The 17,279-nt window shown below is 44.1% G+C and overlaps 1 protein-coding gene across 6 annotated transcripts in view; it reads right to left on the bottom strand.

The window, feature by feature from the left end:
• PTPRM (protein tyrosine phosphatase receptor type M) overlaps window positions 1-17,279 on the bottom strand; it is a 640,041-nt gene that overhangs the window by 70,271 nt on the left and 552,491 nt on the right. For all 6 annotated transcript variants that reach the window (XM_043443664.1, XM_043443666.1, XM_043443661.1 and 3 more), the window contains 2 exons: window positions 13,502-13,589; window positions 1,508-1,584 (listed from right to left, as the gene is read on the bottom strand). In XM_043443664.1, the coding sequence (XP_043299599.1) occupies window positions 1,508-1,584; window positions 13,502-13,589 (165 nt within the window). The remainder of the gene's footprint in view (window positions 1-1,507; window positions 1,585-13,501; window positions 13,590-17,279) is intronic.

The following is a 17,279-nucleotide window of genomic DNA, read 5'->3' as shown; positions in this document are numbered from 1 at the left end:
ACTTCAGCTTCCAAGTGGTGAGGCCTTGGGGAGAAGGTAACAGGTCTCAGACACCTCTGGGCATTCCTGTCAAGTTCTCCCTAAACATTTCCTGAACAAAGGAATAAGTCAGTGTGCCTTAGGAGGAAACTCTGAGTTAAAAAGTTCTACCTTGGGTTGGGTATGTTTCTGGTCATTAGCAAAAGGAGGGTCTAGGGGTGTATGAAGACAGATATGAATTATTCTTCAAATAACCCTCCATCAGCCCCCACCTTCAACTCTGTAACCCCCAATGCCAAACCTTCCCAGTGAGCACTACCCACGTATCCTGTAGTATATTGTTGTTGTTCAGTCGCTAAGTTGTGTCGGACTCTTTGCAACCCCATGGACTGACTGCAGCACACCAGTCTCCCCTGTCATCCACTATTTCCCACTAGCTCAAGTCCATCGAGTCGGTGATGCCATCCAATCAGCTTATCCTCTGTCATTCCCTTCTTCTCCTGCCTTCAGTTCTTCCCAGCATCAGGGTCTTTTCCAAAGAGTTATTTTTAGATAACTCTTAGAGATTGTGATGCTAATATTCTTAGTAATACTCAACAAAGACAAGAAAGGAGCCCACGTATCTGAATAAAGCCTGTGCAAAGAAAGGCCTGTGGATTAAGAACCAGCATGAAGTCCAAGCGCAGAGGACGATGCCTCAGGAGCTGAGATCTCTTCAGTCTAAACTCAGGCCTTGGAGGTAACAGCAGTGTTCCCTTGATTTTCAGTCTACTTTCGATTTCATTCATTCTTTCAAGTGAAAACATGCTGTCTCCCAAAGAATTTATTCTAATGTAAGACATTCAGTTAACATGATGCAGAATGAACAAAGAAGCAGGCTTCAATAATTAAGCAGCCTACATATTTAATGACACGTCTTGCGTGTGTCAGAAGTCCTGGTTAACAGCTGCAGAAGACTTTGAAGGCAACTTAAAAGTGCTGTGATGACAGGAGATGGCAAATCATCGAATGAGGAATTAGAGAGTTTTGTCCTATTAATATGCAAACAGATTTCTTTAAGTGTCAAATAATCCAAGTTGTTGACAAAAATGGAAATGCCATTTTCTTAGTCCACATAAGCATGGGGCGGCCAAGAAGGAAGAGACTGTTATGGGGGTTGGTGGGGGAGGCTCATCAGCCCAAGGCGGACATGTCCTCAGTCAAGCTCTGCATGATTGGGACAGGGTTGCTGTGTTTGGTCGAACCTGTGCCCACCTGTCTTGGAGCAGATACACAGGGTGCTATGTGCCAGAACAGCTGGTTTACTGACAGGTCAGAATATGTGTTAGTCACTCAGTCGTGTCCGACTCTTTTTGACCCCATGGACTGTGGTCCACCAGGCTCCTCTGTCCATGGGATTCTCCAGGCAAGAATACTAGAGTGGGTTGCCATTCCCATCTCCAGGGGATCTTCCCAACCTGGGATCAAACCCGGGTTTCCTGCATCACAGGTGGATCCTTCTTTACCAACTGAGCCACAGAATACGTACATCAATATAATTTCCGTTGATGTAGTCTGAGTTGTTGTCTCCTTCTACGGTCTGTAGCCTCACCCGGGAATGATCATCTGCAGAAGGAAAAGGACAAGAAAACAGCAATTAACAAACGCTGTCTGTGGGTCTGTGCAGAGCTGCAGAACGCGAGCATGTTACAGAGAGGGCATCCACATCCTGCCACTTTAGAGATAAACAAAGAATTAAATGCTACACACCTACACTTCTGCTAAGATGGGGAAGGGTTTATATTCCTTTGCATTTCACAGGATATCTCATCAACACATTCTTTGATCGTTTACAGACGTGAAGCGCTGGCAGAGGTCTGAAACTTTTACTGAGTCCTGTGGATCATGGCAGGACGAGTTCTTGGACTGGATGTTTAGCAACTCCACTAAATCACACATGAGCCCTGAGATTCTGAAGGTTGTCTCTGACATCCACCTTGATGAACAACGATTACAAACCACTACCCAGCTTTCTGGGAGCTGTGGACACGGTTCTAACCTCAGTCATCGGACCAGGGTTCTCTCCCCCTGCATCAAGGGCATGGCTGGTGGAGCCAGGCTGGCTCCCATCAGCCACGTGACCAAGGCCACTAAGTTACACCACCAAGCCTCGGCCACTCATCTGGACGAGGGACGACAGCACCTGCCTCCAACTAGGTTGTTTTAATGATTAAACAAAAACATAAATTTTCAAGTACAGCAAGTCCCATCTAGGGGTCGTGATGGTGGTATCAATTAGTCACATTAAACATTTTTTCTGCATGGAGAATTTTCTCTATAAATGCTACTCAGATACCTCAGTTATTTCCTTGAAAATCTATCTTTTAAAAAGGAAAGTTCGAGAAGCCCTAAAAGGACATGGATTTTTGTGCTCTGCCCCACCCCCAATCCCTATGTTAGTGTCTGGAATGTTGAATTTCTCCTACTCCCAAATAGCTTTCATTTTTTAATATTTTTAATTTATTTATTTGGCTGCACTGGGTCTTAGTTATGGCATGTGGGATCTAGTTCCCTAACCAGGGATTGAACCCAGGGCCCCGGCCTTGGGACTGTGGAGTCTTAGCCACTGGACCACCAGGGAAGTCCCCCAAATGTCTTTTAAATGAGTCAAAAGTGAACTTAAAAAAAATGTCCTTTAAAAATTGCTTTTCTAAATGAATGTTCTTTGGGGTAGAGGAATCTTCCTTCCAGTGAAAGCTCATACCCACCCTGTATCTGGAAAATAAAGCCAGCCTCTCTGAGAGGGAAGGACTTCAGGGTCTGAGAGGTGGGCTGGGGGAACTGCTTTGAGACCCCACTTGCCATGACCCTGGGCAATGGAGGTCCTGCCTCTACACTGTTAACATTTCATCTGGGTTAGTGGGTGAGAAATGACACCCCCAGATTAAGGCTAGAGCCAGGATGCCTGCAGGTAACAGGGCGTTTGACCCAGATGAATTGCTGACTAGAACCTGTTTATTGTTGTGACCTGTTAATGGGTGAAAGCCAACATGTCAGCTGGTCCCTCAAGTTCAACCCTCTGCGGAGGACCGTTGTGCTTGATTCCACAGGAGGAACTCTGCGTCAAGTCTCTAACTTTCCTTCACGGGTGGGATTCTCACTCCAGTTCTTGACAGATGGTCACATCATTTTCTGTCCGAGCCTTATAATCAGCCTGGGCTCAATATACCTTGGGGCGTTCCTGGTGGCTCAGTGGTAAAGAATCCGCCTGCCAACACAGAGATGCTAGTTTGATCCCTGAGTCAGGAAGATCCCCTGGAGGAGGAAATGGCAACCCACTCCAATATTCTTGCCTGGAGAATTCCATGGACAGAGGAGCCTAGCGGGCTCTAGTCCATGGGGTCACAAAGAGTCAGACACGACTTAGACTCAACAATGAAACCAGTAACAGCACCTTTATCTGGAGCGTGGGGATAAGGTGGGTCGGACATGGGCAAAGCTTGGAGGGAGTAACAGCACCTTTATCTGGAGAGGGGGGATAAGGTGGGTCGGACATGGGCGAAGCTTGGAGGGAGTAACAGCACCTTCGTCTGGAGAGTGGGGAAAAGGTGGGTCAGACATGGGCGAAGCTTGGAGGGAGCCACGTCCCCCTGCTCTGCTTTGAGAGAACACGGGCAGTGGGCATGTGTGTGGGCTCTGGGGCTGGGGTGCCAGGGGAACCCTCACTTGTGGTTCCAGGCAAGTTGCTTCATCTCGCCAAGCTTTCCTTCCCTGACCTGGTGTCACAGTGCCTCCCCATGGGATTACTGTGAGCATGAAACTGAACCACAGGAAGAGAGGATCGGAGAGCCTGGTGTCAAGCGAGTGATGGAGAAGGCCCGCTGTTGCTGTTGCCACGTGCTGGGTGTCAGACGCTCGGGCACCTCTTCCCACCACCTTTACAGTTGCTGCCCAAACTGACAGGAGTGACCCAGGAATGGAACCACGGGTGAGCAGAAATTCTCCTTGTGGCGGACATGCTCTAAGAACTAGTATCCTAGAATCCATTTTGCTTAAAACCAGAGGCTCTGGTCCAGAATTGGCCTGGTCACGGGGAGGGGAGTTCCTGGGGAACGGGGTACATGTGGAAGGTCACAGCTGTCGTCTGTGTCGGAAGAGCCAGCGACCACACACGATGTCAGAGGGGAGTGTTGAGCAGTTCCCCAGGTAAAGTCATCTGAGCTTCTGAAAAGAAAGATGTTACAATAGGACCAAACCCTGCTCTGCTGCAGCCCCTGGCCTTCAGTCAGCTCCTCTGATGGTCAGCTTCACTCCTTGACTTTCCCCAGGCTGTGCTTTAAAAGGCGGGCACCGCATCCGAGCCTCTCAAGCTTCTGACCCAGGGCTGTCTCAGAGTTGGCTGTGCTCCCTATCAGAATCCCTCCTCTTCCAGGCTTTATTTCCCTGGGAGCCTCAGGGTGAGTACTGCCCATTCCCCCCGATTTATCACCGCTGGGCCTCTCAAGTGGTTCTGGAATGTTCTCATTAGGGACTTCGATCTCTGCAAAGATTGCACTCTCATCTCCCATAAACAGAGCCTTTGAAATAATTTCCTCACCATCTCCTACTATTCAGTTAAGCCCCAAAAAGTTTTGTGTGTTTTGAAACTTCACTGCTATTTCTCCAGCTTTTTTTTTTTTTTTTTAAAAATGAACACATATCAAAGATTTTTATTTACTTAATGACAGAAGCAGGAAGACGTTCTAACTGATTCAGGGAGGATTTACATAGCAGATGTAAAGATTATCTGATCTAGTCATCTAGATAGATACATAGAGACCGATCTATACAGGTATAGAGCTACAGATAGGTAAGTAGAAGTGTTGGGCTATGTTGCTTCAGTCGTGTCCGACTCTTTGCGACCCCATGGACTGTAGCCCAGCAGGCTCCTCTGTCCATGGGATTCTCCAGGCAAGAATACTGGAGTGGGTTGCCGTGCCCTCTTCCGGGGGATCTTCTCGACCCAGGGATCGAACTCTCATCTCTTAAGCCTCCTGCACAGGCAGGTGAGCTCTTTACTACTCCTGTCACCTGGGAAGCCCAGGGATAGTGGGGAGGTATGAATTAGGGATTTGGGGTTAACAGATACACCATACTATATAAAAATTAAACAAGGACCTACTGTATACCACAGGGAACTACATTCAGTGTCTTGTAATAACCTATAATGAAAAGCATCTGAAAGATAGTATATATGTATGTATAACTGAATCAGTTTGCTGTGCCCTTGAAACACTGAAAATCAACTATCTTTCAATAAAAAAAGGAAACTACTCTCTTCTACGGATAGTCAGACACGACTGAAGCGACTTAGCAGCAGCAGCAGCCTCAGTTTCTTCCACTGTAAAATGGAAATAACATAGTGCTTACCTTGTGGTGCTTTTGTTCAGACTGAGTTACTATAAGCCATGCATTGGTGCACAGCTCTGTCACCATATCATTACTGCTGTGACTTCAAGACCTGATATTTTCACCTGAACCATTTCATATTTGCCTTTAGATTCCTCCCTCTCCAGTGAATCCATGCCAAGAGCTCCTTTTCCTTTCCTTTCTTTTTATACTTTTTATTTTGTATCGGGGTATAGTCAATTAATAAACAATTGTGATAGTCTAAGGTGAACAGGGAAGAGACTCAGCCATAGGTATACATGTATCCATTCTCCCCCAAACTCCCCTCCCATCCAGGCTGTCACATAACACTGAGCAGAGTTCCCTGTCCTGTATACAATGGGACCTTGCTGCTTATCCATGTTAAATATAGCAGTGTATACATGTCCACCTCAAACTCCCTAACTAACCACACCCCCCGTTGGCCCCGCCACATCCTTTCTCCTGGCAACCATAAGCTCATTCTCTAAGTCTGTGTGTCTGTTTCTGTTTGCAAGTTCATTTGTATCACTTCTTTTTAGATTCCACATATAAGGGATGTCATACGATATTTCTCTCTGTCGGATTTATTTCACTCAGTATGACACTCGCTAGGTCCATCCATGTTGCTGCAAATGACATTATTTCATTCATTTTTATGGCTAATATTCCACTGTATACATGTACCACATCTTCTTTATCCATTCCTCTATCGGGGGGCATTTAGGCTGCTTCCATGTCTTGGCTATTGTAAACAGTGCTGCAATGAACATTGGGATGCATGTATTCTTTCAGAGCATGTTTTTCTCTGGCTATATGCCTAGGAGCAGGATTGCAGGGTCATATGATAGCCCAAAACTCCTTTTCTAAGACACAATTTATTCTAGCCCCACCCAGTTTAAACCATTCCCTATCAGCAGAGAATTGATCCTCAGTGATCTTATGAAACACTGGAATCTGAAGTGATCACTATAAAAGATTACTCTAAATTTCTTTACTTGGAACAATCTCTGTGACATAATATAAGTGAAGGAGAGTGAGTTGCAAGCAGCATGTCTCCTAAGAGTCTGTTTCTATGAAATAATCGAATGAACTTGGATGTGTGTGTAGGAGCATCGTGAGCAAAAGGGATGGGACATCTCCTGGGTGGCAAAATTGGGAGGGATGTTTCTTCTTCCATTTATGATTTTACGCACCACTTCAATTGTCTACATAGTTTGCACTGTCTTAGGAATCAGAAAGAAAACAATAAAAATCTATTTTTATTGCTCAAAATAAAGCCAGTAACTTCAAGTTATAGAAAAAAAAGATTTGAAGGAAAGAGAAATAAAATGTTAGCAGAATTTGAATTTTCTGGGTGAGGTGCTGGACAATTTCCCCCTCTTTACTGCACACATTTTCTTGAATGTGTACGAACTGTTTTTTTAATTGGAAAAAGAAACCTATTTAGCCATGACTAAAAGGAATATGATCAAACTCCAACTAATGTTTATATAATAGCCACAACTCAATGTTACCCCATCCAGAAGGGTAATAAGCTGCCGTTTTGAGAAACTTGATCTGCATCAAAGGTCTGTGCCATTCCTCTAAGTTCTTCCAAAAAAGCCTTCAGTACATGAAATAGGGCAAAAATATATTTTTGGTTAAGAGACAGGCACATTTAAGGCCTGGTCATAACAAACCATTGCTTACTGCTGAAAAATTATAGTCTGTGTGTACTTTCCTGCATGTATGTCTGCACGTGTGTATTTATGTATGTGTGTACATACTTATGGCATGTGTATATACACATGTATATGTGTGTACATTATGAATGTGTATGTATGTATTTATGTGTGTGTATTTGTAGTGTGTACATACATATGTATTTACGTGTGTTTATATATGTATGTATGGGTGTGTGTATGTGCTCAATCACATCCAACACTTTGCAGCTCCATGGACTACAGCCTGCCAGCCTCCTCTGTCCATCTGATTCTCCAGGCAAGAGTACTGGAATGGGTTGCCATTTCTTCATTCAGGAGATCTCCCCAACCCAGGGATCAAACCTGTGTCTCCTGCATTGGCAGGCGGATTCTTTACCACTGAGCCACCTGGGAAGCCCACGTATGTATGTACTTATGTGTAAATAAGTCAGTCTTATGAGCATATCTGTGTGTACACATGTACACACACATATACACACCACATATGTGTTTTGTGTATATATGTCTGTCTGTGTATGCATGTATATGTGTGTGTGTGTGTGTATGACTGCCTTTGCACATCAGAGGCGGGGTAATTAGAGATTTAAAGCAGGTCTCTCAATCCCTAAACCATGTTATTTATGCCCTTTTAATCAAGTAATATTATGTTTAAAACACCTCTATGTAGCTTCAAATATTTTAACATTTTCATATTGAACACGATGGATCTGGGTCACAGCCTTGCAACTGGAACCTGTAAGTGATTAGATGTTACTGCGGCAGCAGAGATGGCGTCTGTCACTGACGATCTTTCATCTCTAACCAGTTCTCCCCTTCTGCTAAATATTGATGACATGTTTAAGGCAAACTGGAACCACAATGATCTAAGTAACATTTGCCCTCTGACAGGAGACTCAAAATTAATTTTAATTATTATTGATTGCTGCAAATAACAGTCTTGCTCTCCCCGTGGTTACATCCTGCCAAGGGCAGGTGCTGTAAACTGGTTTCAAGGTACGAGAGGCAGAGGGGCCGAGGTAACCGAGAGGAGGTGCTGCGCATCCTGCCTCCCCCTGCCCCCTGCTCCAGCCTGGGGTCTTTGCCACTGCCCATTAGGAGGTGGGGGGCCCAGGTCCAGCCATGCAGGATCTGAGCAAGAAGGAGCTCTGAGCTGAGCGCTGGAGGCTCCGTACTGAGCTTCACTCCCACTGTGGGTTTTGTGTTGCTCACTTCTTAGTCTGGCCTTGTGCCTGACTCTTTTTTAACTGAGACCCTCTGTCAGGGATGCCTCCTCTTTTCAGGCTCCTGGCAGATCCCCTACCTCTAATTTTATTTTGACTAATTTCCCTAGAATTTACCCTTTTCTTTTCTACACGTGTTCGGTGGGTGTGTTTCTGTCTTACACTCATCTGCTGGATTTTTGATGCTGGATGCTTTCCCAGTGAGTCTTACCCCCTAAACTCCCCTCCAACTCTCTCTCTCTCCTCCCTTTGCTTGCTTTTACACCTAACCTGGATCGTGACAGTAGTCTGTCCCTCAGAAGTGACACGGGGACTGTTGGAGTCGCTCCGTGAGCAGGAAGAAGCATGCTGATTTAAGACAAAGTCCTGGGGACGTGCCGCCCTTTGCACGGGCCACAGAGATGGAGACGAGATTGCTGGTAAAGACCTGGGTGGGACAGACTGGGTCCCAGTTCTCACTGTCCTCTTAGTCGCCTCAGGAAGCACCGGGACCCCGAGTCCAGATGAAAACCAGACCTCAGAAGGGCCCCTCTTCATGTGAGAGTCGAGGGTCCCCCACCGTCAGGGCTGCACCACGCCCCCATCCCAAGCAGCTGTGGGCAACTTCAAAGTAGCTTTGGGCTACTCCCCCCCTTGTGACATCTCTGTCTTCCTTGTCCTAGACGCCCAGCTGGACACCACGCATGCCCCGCCCCTCCATGACACATGCTCCTTTGCACGTGTCGGTGCTTTTGTCTCAGTACTGCTCATTATTAAAGCCCCTCCGGGCTGGGTCCAAGGCCCTCAATGCCCTCCCTGCTTCCTCCACAGACAAGCTGACAACTACCAGTCCTTTGCTTGAAGATTCACTAATTTAGATCTCTTTTGGGTTCCAGACCTGTCCACATAGCTGCTGCATACTTGAATCCCATCTGAATATGTCAAAGGCATGGTAATACGTGTTTGGATTAAACTCACAAGCTTTCCATGCTACCTCTGAGCTCCAAGTCAGTTTCCCTTCCAGGGTTACACATCTTGTAAATGTCCCATACTTCCACCTGTCCATTTGTTCGCTCACCCATTCTCCATCCACCCAAGTCAGGAATATAGGAGCTGCTTCTGATTCCATGCCTTCCTTGAAGCCATTTACTTCTTCTATCATATCATGTCGTATCATATCATATCCTCATCCTACCATTTATCTATACATCCATCCACTGTCCTATCATCTATTCAGTAGAAGTAGAGTTGATTTACAATATTATATTACTTTCAGGTATATAAAATAGAGATAATGAATTAATATTTTTTATAGCTTATACTCCATTTAAGCTTATTATCAAGTATTGGCTGTATTCCTTGTGCTGTATGTGACATCCTTGTAGTTTCTTTTATACTTAGTAGTTTATACTTCCCAACTCTCTACCCTGTCCTGTACCTCCCTCCTTCTTCCCCCACCACCCCAGGTAACCACTAGTTGTTCTGTGTATCTGTGAGTCTGTTGCTGTTTTGTTATATTCATTTGTTTTATTTTTTAGATTCTACACATAAGTGAAAATATACTGCATTTTCCTTTCTGACTTATTTCACTTAGGCAAATACCCTCTAGGTCCCTTCAAGTGGCTGCAAATGGCAGAGTTTCATTTTTTTCTTCTGACTTGCATCTTATTTTCTCAATTTTAATTGTTAGTTACAATTAAGAACTGCTGAGATGTGTTATCATAAAAATAAAAAAAAAATTAAATTCGACTCTTTGTGAATTCTCCAGGCTAGAATACTGGAGTGGGTAGCCTTTCCCTTCTCCAGGGGATCTTCCAAACCTAGAGATCAAACCCAGGTCTCCCACATTGCAGGTGGTGGATTCTTTACCAGCTGAGCCACAAGGGAAACCCAAGAATACTGGAGTGGGTAACTTATCCCTTCTCTAGAAGATCTTCCCAATCCAGGAATTGAACCGGGGTCTCCTGCACTGCAGGCATATTCTTTACCAACTGAGCTATCAGGGAAACCCAATTTAAAAAGTAAAAAAGATAAAAAAAAATTAAAAAAAAAAGAGTGGAATGAAAAAAAGAACTGCTGAGAATATTAGGAGGGCTCTGCTTGTGTGTCTGTATGCGTGTGTCTGTGTGTGTGTCAATGGTGGAAAGAGTATTCGTTTCTACTTGGAAGGGCTTGCTCAGCAAATGCGTTGTGTAAATAAGGGAAAAGTTCAACTTACTTAAGAACAACAGCCAATAAACAGTTTTTAAGCACCATTAAAACCATTTTATATGCAAAGACTGTTGTAAAACAATAAATGTGATCATTAAAGCACTTTTATGTTCTCTGAAAAGCAATAGCAAGAATCTCCAGGACCCGTTCCCTGAATCCCCCAATTCCTCATCCTAGTTAGTAAGATATTCCCAAAGCCTGGGCTCCCTGGAGCAGGCTTCCCAGCCAGGGAAACTGTGTTTTCTACAATCACAGGATTTCTTAGGGTGAAAGGGAGATGTAACACTCTTCTCTATGTCTTTAAAGAAATAACCAGTATGAGTATATACATTAGGGTGATTTAGGGAAGTATTTTTATTCTTCAAGTCCTTCTACAACACTAACAATATCAAAGATCCATTTTTGCTATAATTAAAAACATGTGTGTTAGTTGCTCAGTCGTGTCCGACTCTTTGCGACCCCATGGACTATAGCTCAGCAGGCTCCTCTATCCACGGGATTCTCCAGGCAAGAATACTGGAGTGGGTTGCCATTCCCTTCTCCAGGGGATCTTCTGAACTCAGGGATCGAACCTGAGTCTCCCACATTTCAGGCAGATTCTTTGCCGTCTAAGCCACCAGGGAAGACTAATTAAAGACATACAGAGTCTCAAATGAAGCAGTTCCAAATGGTGACTGTCAGAAGGGTGCTCAGCATGGCATCGGCTTCATCAGACCTACCGGAGAGCTCATGCTGAACTGCCCACACCCTCAGTGAGGGGCTTCCCAGGTGGCTCAGTGGTAAAGAATCTGCCTGCCAATGCAGGAGACACAGGTTCAACCCTTGGGATGGGAAGATCTCTGCGGGAATAAATAGTAACCCACTGCAGTATTCTTGCCTGGAGAATTCCATGGACCAAGGAGCCTGGCGGGCTACAGTCCATGGGGTTGCCAAGAGCTGGACACAACCGAGCAGGAACACAAGCCCCTCAGTGAGACAGCGCTCAGACGCTAGTTGTAGCACCAGACTGGACAGAGTGGGGGGGCACCAGGGCGGTCCTGGTATTTAAGCCAGGAGTGGTGGTATTTCTGCAACCTGGTATCCGACTCCTGCTATGTAGCTGGGGTGGATGAACAGTAGCATCTAAAAATCAGCAAACCCTATTCTGGGAGCCCTAATCATCATTTGTAGGTGGTCTAAGTGGTTAATGTCTCGGGATGGGCCAGTGTAGATGCTTACAGACAATTATGTAAACAACCAGACAGTTCTAGAGGGATTCTTTTAGAAAGCAACAAAACACTAGAGGAAAAGGTAACCATTTGTCCCTACAAGGAAACGGCAACCCACTCCAGTATTCTTGCCCAGGAAATTCCCATGGACAGAGGAGCCTGGCGGGCTACAGTCCAAGGGGTCACAGAAGAGTTGGAGATGACTTAGTGACTGAACAAGAACAAGAAGAAGGAAGAACTTGTAGGACATTATTATGTTGAGTGAAATAAACCAGATACAGAAAGAAAACCCTAGCATGATCTCATCTGTATGTGGAATCTAAAAAATGTCGAATCTATACAGAGAGTAGAAGGGTCGTTACCAGGAGCTTGGGAGGCGGGTAATGGCTCTGAGGGGGGTTGCTGGTCAAAGGGGACAGAGTGACAGCCACGTAGGATGACTAAATCTAGAGAGGAAATGTACAGCATGATGATGAGGGTTACTAACACTGTACTGAATCCAGAAATTTGTCAAGAGAGTAGGTTTCAGGTGCTTTCATCACACATGAAACATGACAACTATGCAAGGAGACGATACTGTACTTCACTAGCTTGACTATAGTCATCACTTTGCTATTCATAGATGTGTCAGTCATCATAGCGTGGCCTTCTTTGGTGGCTCCGTGGTAAAGAATCCACCTGCAAGGGAGCAGCCGCAAGAGACTCGAGTTTGATTCCTGGGTCTGGAAGATCCCCTGGAGAAGGGAATGGCAACCCACCCCAGGATTCTTGCCTGGAGAATTCCATGGATAGAGGAACCTGGTGGGCTACCATCCATGGGATTGCAGAGTTGGACATGACTTAGCACATTCACAGCAGCAGCAGATGCTGCTACAGGATCTCAACCGTCCCACCGAGAAAGGTTAACTCAGGCAGGTGAAATCTAACCACACTTACACAATCAAGCAAGCTAATACATGGCTCCCTGGGATTACCTGAACCTTTCAAATTTGTTCTCTTATAAGTAATAAGGCTGGATGGGTTAGGTACTCTGTATTTCACACTGTTATTGTTTGTTCTTTAATGTATCTTTAGAAACAGCATGAATTCTGTGAGTACCCTGTTGGTACTCGTGTGGCTTTGAGCAGTGCAATGCAGGGATGGATGGCTTCAGCCCTGGAAGAGGGAAGCTCATCAATCTACCGGGCCTCTCCGTATCGTTACAGAACATTAATGAGGCTGAGCTCGATTTAAGAACCGACTGAGACATTATGGATTGGTGGCATTCCGCTTCACGGGAACTGGGAATTTCTGAGTTATCATCTCAGCTCTGTTGCTAATGAGTGTTGTGATACGGGAATGATCATTTAACTTCTGCATTTCAGTTTCCTGTCCTCAAAATGGGGCTGTTACTGACCTCCTTACCCCAAGTGTCCCAGGATTAATGAGCTTGTGTCTGCTGAGAGTCCCGAGCTCCTGGCATCGAGGCGTGCTTCGAGTTGTTATTTCTATTCCTTCTCAAGAAGCAGCTGGGAATCATCAGATCTGTTATGTTTACTCCTTCCAGAATGCATTTTCTTAGCATTTGCACATTACCTAGGTTACCCAAACCTTATATCTAAAAGTAAAACTAGTCCCACAGCAAGACACATGGACGTAGCGGGGGTATTTAGGTAGCTTTTCCTTTCCTTAAGGAAAAGCATCACACCAGCTTTTCCAGCGAGATGAAGGCAGTAATTGCACTGCAAATTCTTGCCGCATGAGGCCGGTGGTCAATCTTAGCAAACGTGAAAAGAAAGTTACATCACAGCGCAGTGATGCTGTCAACACTTACAGGCAATAATATTCCCATATCTGTTCTTCATTCTGTTTTCATCTTTCTTAGCAGAGTCCCATGGTGCAGACTGCCCTTCAAAGAAGCTCTGGAAGAAAGAGAAAAGTGACATGACGCATTACAATTCGGTGCAGTAAACAAACACAGGGATTTTAACGAAGGAGGGTGTTCTTAAAAAATGTACGAGGGTCAAGGAAGGAAAAGAATGTTCACAGGAAAGAGATAATGGATTATTAAACTACTTTATATATTAAATATTTAATTTAGTTTTTTTGTTTTCCTTTAGACAAAATGTTACAAATATGGATGGGGACTGAAGAATAAGCCCCCAATTCATCTGTACAATGTATTAAAGATGGCTGGATGTTTATCTCCATTCTACTTGAATCTTTAATATAGAAAACTTAACATTTCTTTCAGCTTCTTAATTATATCATCATCCTTCAATGTTCTCCTATGAGATATAAAGATATCATTTTTCTTCCCAATTGCAAACGGAAAGATTTATTTTTGGTTAAAATTTAAAGTAGGTAAGCTAAGACTTCACAACTTCAAGCTTAAAATCCTCTAAGAACTTCTGCCAGAGTTTTCCCTTCATTTTCAATGGAGCTTAGATGTCCATTTATTTAAGGCTTTGGCATTATTATGCCCAGGCTCTTTAATCTTTGGGTTGGTAGTCAGATATTCATTTTTCCATTCAAGTTATAATGAAAATGTCCTCTGCTATCAGCTGACATGTGAAAAAAAATCTGGGATTTTAGTTTCCACTTTAGTCCACATTCTGTTTCACCTTCATGTAGTCAACGCTACAAGGAGGTGTTGGGAGGAAGGATGGTAGCAAGCAGCATTTGGTGACACTGATCTGTTGTTTCTGCTGTACCCACTCTTACATTTCTGGCACCAACTGGGAAAGAAGAGACGAGCAGGAGGAAGACATGAAGGCGGAGCAGGTGCCTGAAAGCAACATCCTGAAACATTCTGGGGCCAGAGAACGTGCTGCCAGGAGCTCACATCCTCAAACACACCCCAGGGCGGCTTCCCAACTTCCCTCTTTAGAACAGAAAGCTCCTTTCTGCTCCCTTCATCTCCATCCCCCCAGAGCATTTGGCCGTCTTGGCTATTTACACCAGTAGCCCTATTAAGTGATCAGACTGGGGTTCAAAGGAAACAATTTACGATCCCTTTTCATGGGTCCACTTGTGCCTGATCAGTTGAAGTGTTCCTTAGTACGATTGTGGTGGGGACACACCTGCTCACAGACCCCCATGGGAAACAGTTTTCAGTGATGGCTGATTTACAATGTGGTGTTAATTTTTGCAGTACAGCAAGGTGACTAGTTATATACATTCTTTTTACGTTTTTTCCATTATGGTTTATCTCAGAAGATTGAATATATTAATAGTTCCCTGTGTTATATGGTACGACCTTGTTGTTTATTCATTCTGTACACAACTGTTTGCATCTGCTAACTCCAAACTCCCAGTCCATCCCTCCCCACTCCCAATCCACTTAGTATAATCCCTAGTTGCATTTACCTTGCTACAGATGACATTATTTTGTTCTTTTTAAATGACTGAGTAGTATTTCATCATATATACATGTACCACATCTTTATCCATTCATCTGTTGATGGACATGTAGGCTGTTTCAATGTTTTGGTTACTATAAATAGTGGTTCTATGAACAGAGGGGGTGCATGTATCTTTTTTAATTACAGTAGTTTTGTCTAGGTATATGCCCAAGAGTGGGACTGCTGGTTAATATGGTAGTTCTATTTTTAGTTTTCTGAGGAACCTTCATACTGTTCTCCATAGCAGTTGCACCAACTTACATTCACATCAACAATATTAAATTGCCCATCTAAAATTAAGGTATCTTAGTCATAGTCATTGTTGACACCTCGTTATCTTAATAGTTTTTACACTGCATTTATCATTTTGAAAAAAATCATGGCTGCAGACCAGGATTAGATGAATTACACACTAAGAGCTGTACTAACAGATTCAGAGATTCAGGAACAGAAGGGGAGGCAGAGGCTGAGATGGCTGGATGGCATCACTGACTCAATGCACAGAGCTTTGAGCAAACTCTGGGAGACGGTGAAGGACAGGGAAGCCTGGAGTGCTGCAGTCCAAGGGGTGGCAAAGAGGTGAACTTGACTTATCAACTGAACAACAACAGATTCACAATGTATACTGCTACTGAAGGGTGAGATGCCATGCAATGCAGGGCAAAAAGAAGTAAAAACATTTTAAGGGTTATTAATAAATTAAATCAATAATGATACAGTAAAATCACAAGTTAATTCCATCTAGAACAAGACCATTATAGGATAAAGGATTTATTCAGACATGTAACTTCTATTCCTCCATAAAATATGCATTTAAAATAGCTTCAGGGATTTAAAAATCATCCTCTTTTTCTGAATCGTGTCATTGTTATTCTATGAGTGACAGTTATTTTACTGTTGAGTAATGACTATTATTTGACTTCCCTTATGACATTTTAATTCTATTAATACTTTGAGTCTGTCGCGACGTAATTACCAATTTCATTCCCCTCTGCCTTCTCCACACATGTGGAAGTTTCCAGACTTTGTCTTTTTCATGGGAAGATGAAGAAGCGACCTGATTCTGGGAAAGACCTGGGTGTCTTCCAGTAGATCCCTGGCTACTAGTTAACTCACCACAGGATAAGAGATAGACAGATAGCTGGGGGCAACTATGGTGCAGGGAAGAGGCGCTGGCTCCAGGAGTACAAGGAGATGCTCTTGGGCCATGGGAGGCAATGACACCCCGAGTCACTCATGCCAGCTCCTTCCCACTCTTGACAGACAGAGGCTCTCCTGTGGAGATGGCATTCACATCACAGTTGTGTTTCTTTAGCATCTGTGGTGATCACAGGAATTCCAATAGCCCTTGCTTGAAAAAAAGTTATTTAAAAATTTTCATTTTATATTGGAGTATAGTGGTGTGCTGTAGTCCATGGGTTCCCGAGAGTCAGACATGACTGGGCAACTGAATAACAACAACAACGTTGCTGATTTAGCAAGATCGTGTTGGTTTCAGGCGTACAGCAAAGTGATTCAGTCCTAATATACATATGTTTATTCTTTTTTAAATTCTTTCCCTCATTTCCCCATTTATCAGAATATTGAGCAGAGTTCCCTGTGCTATAGGGTTGGTCCTTGTGGATTATCTATTTTAAATACAGCAGTGTGTACATGTCAATCCCAAACTCCCAATCTATACCCTGCCCCCCGCCCTTTACCCCTGGTAACCATAAATTCTCATTCTCTAAGTCTGTGAATCTAAAAAAGTTATCTTAATTTGGCTGTTTTCAAGTACCTGGTGACCAGGAAACAGACAAAAGCAATGAGATGATAACCAATCTTCCTGCACTTGAGCTCTGCATGTTTTTATGTGGGTGGGGCCCACGCTCTCCATCTCCCAGCACTGACCACAAGGGCGGGGGTATCGATAAGTGAGCAGAATGAAGAGTCCATTGCCTTGACTAATATTCATGAGAGCAGCAGCCACGGAGGACTGCCTGCCTGCTTTATGCTGAGGATAGCAGAAACAGAGAGACCTTATCACAGATCAGCTCATCACGGACCAGCCTGGGTCAGACCTCAGTGCTTTCTGACTCTAAACCCATGGCTCATTTTGAGTTTATTTTTGTGTATGGTGTTAGAAAGTGTTCTAGTTTCATTCTTTTACAAGTGGTTGACCAGCTTTCCCAGCACCACTTGTTGAAGAGGTTGTCTTTTTTCCATTGT

This window comes from Cervus canadensis, chromosome 23, assembly GCF_019320065.1.
Source record: "Cervus canadensis isolate Bull #8, Minnesota chromosome 23, ASM1932006v1, whole genome shotgun sequence".
In the NCBI taxonomy this organism is placed as follows: domain Eukaryota; kingdom Metazoa; phylum Chordata; class Mammalia; order Artiodactyla; family Cervidae; genus Cervus; species Cervus canadensis.
This window is presented reverse-complemented; position numbering and strand designations above follow the sequence as displayed.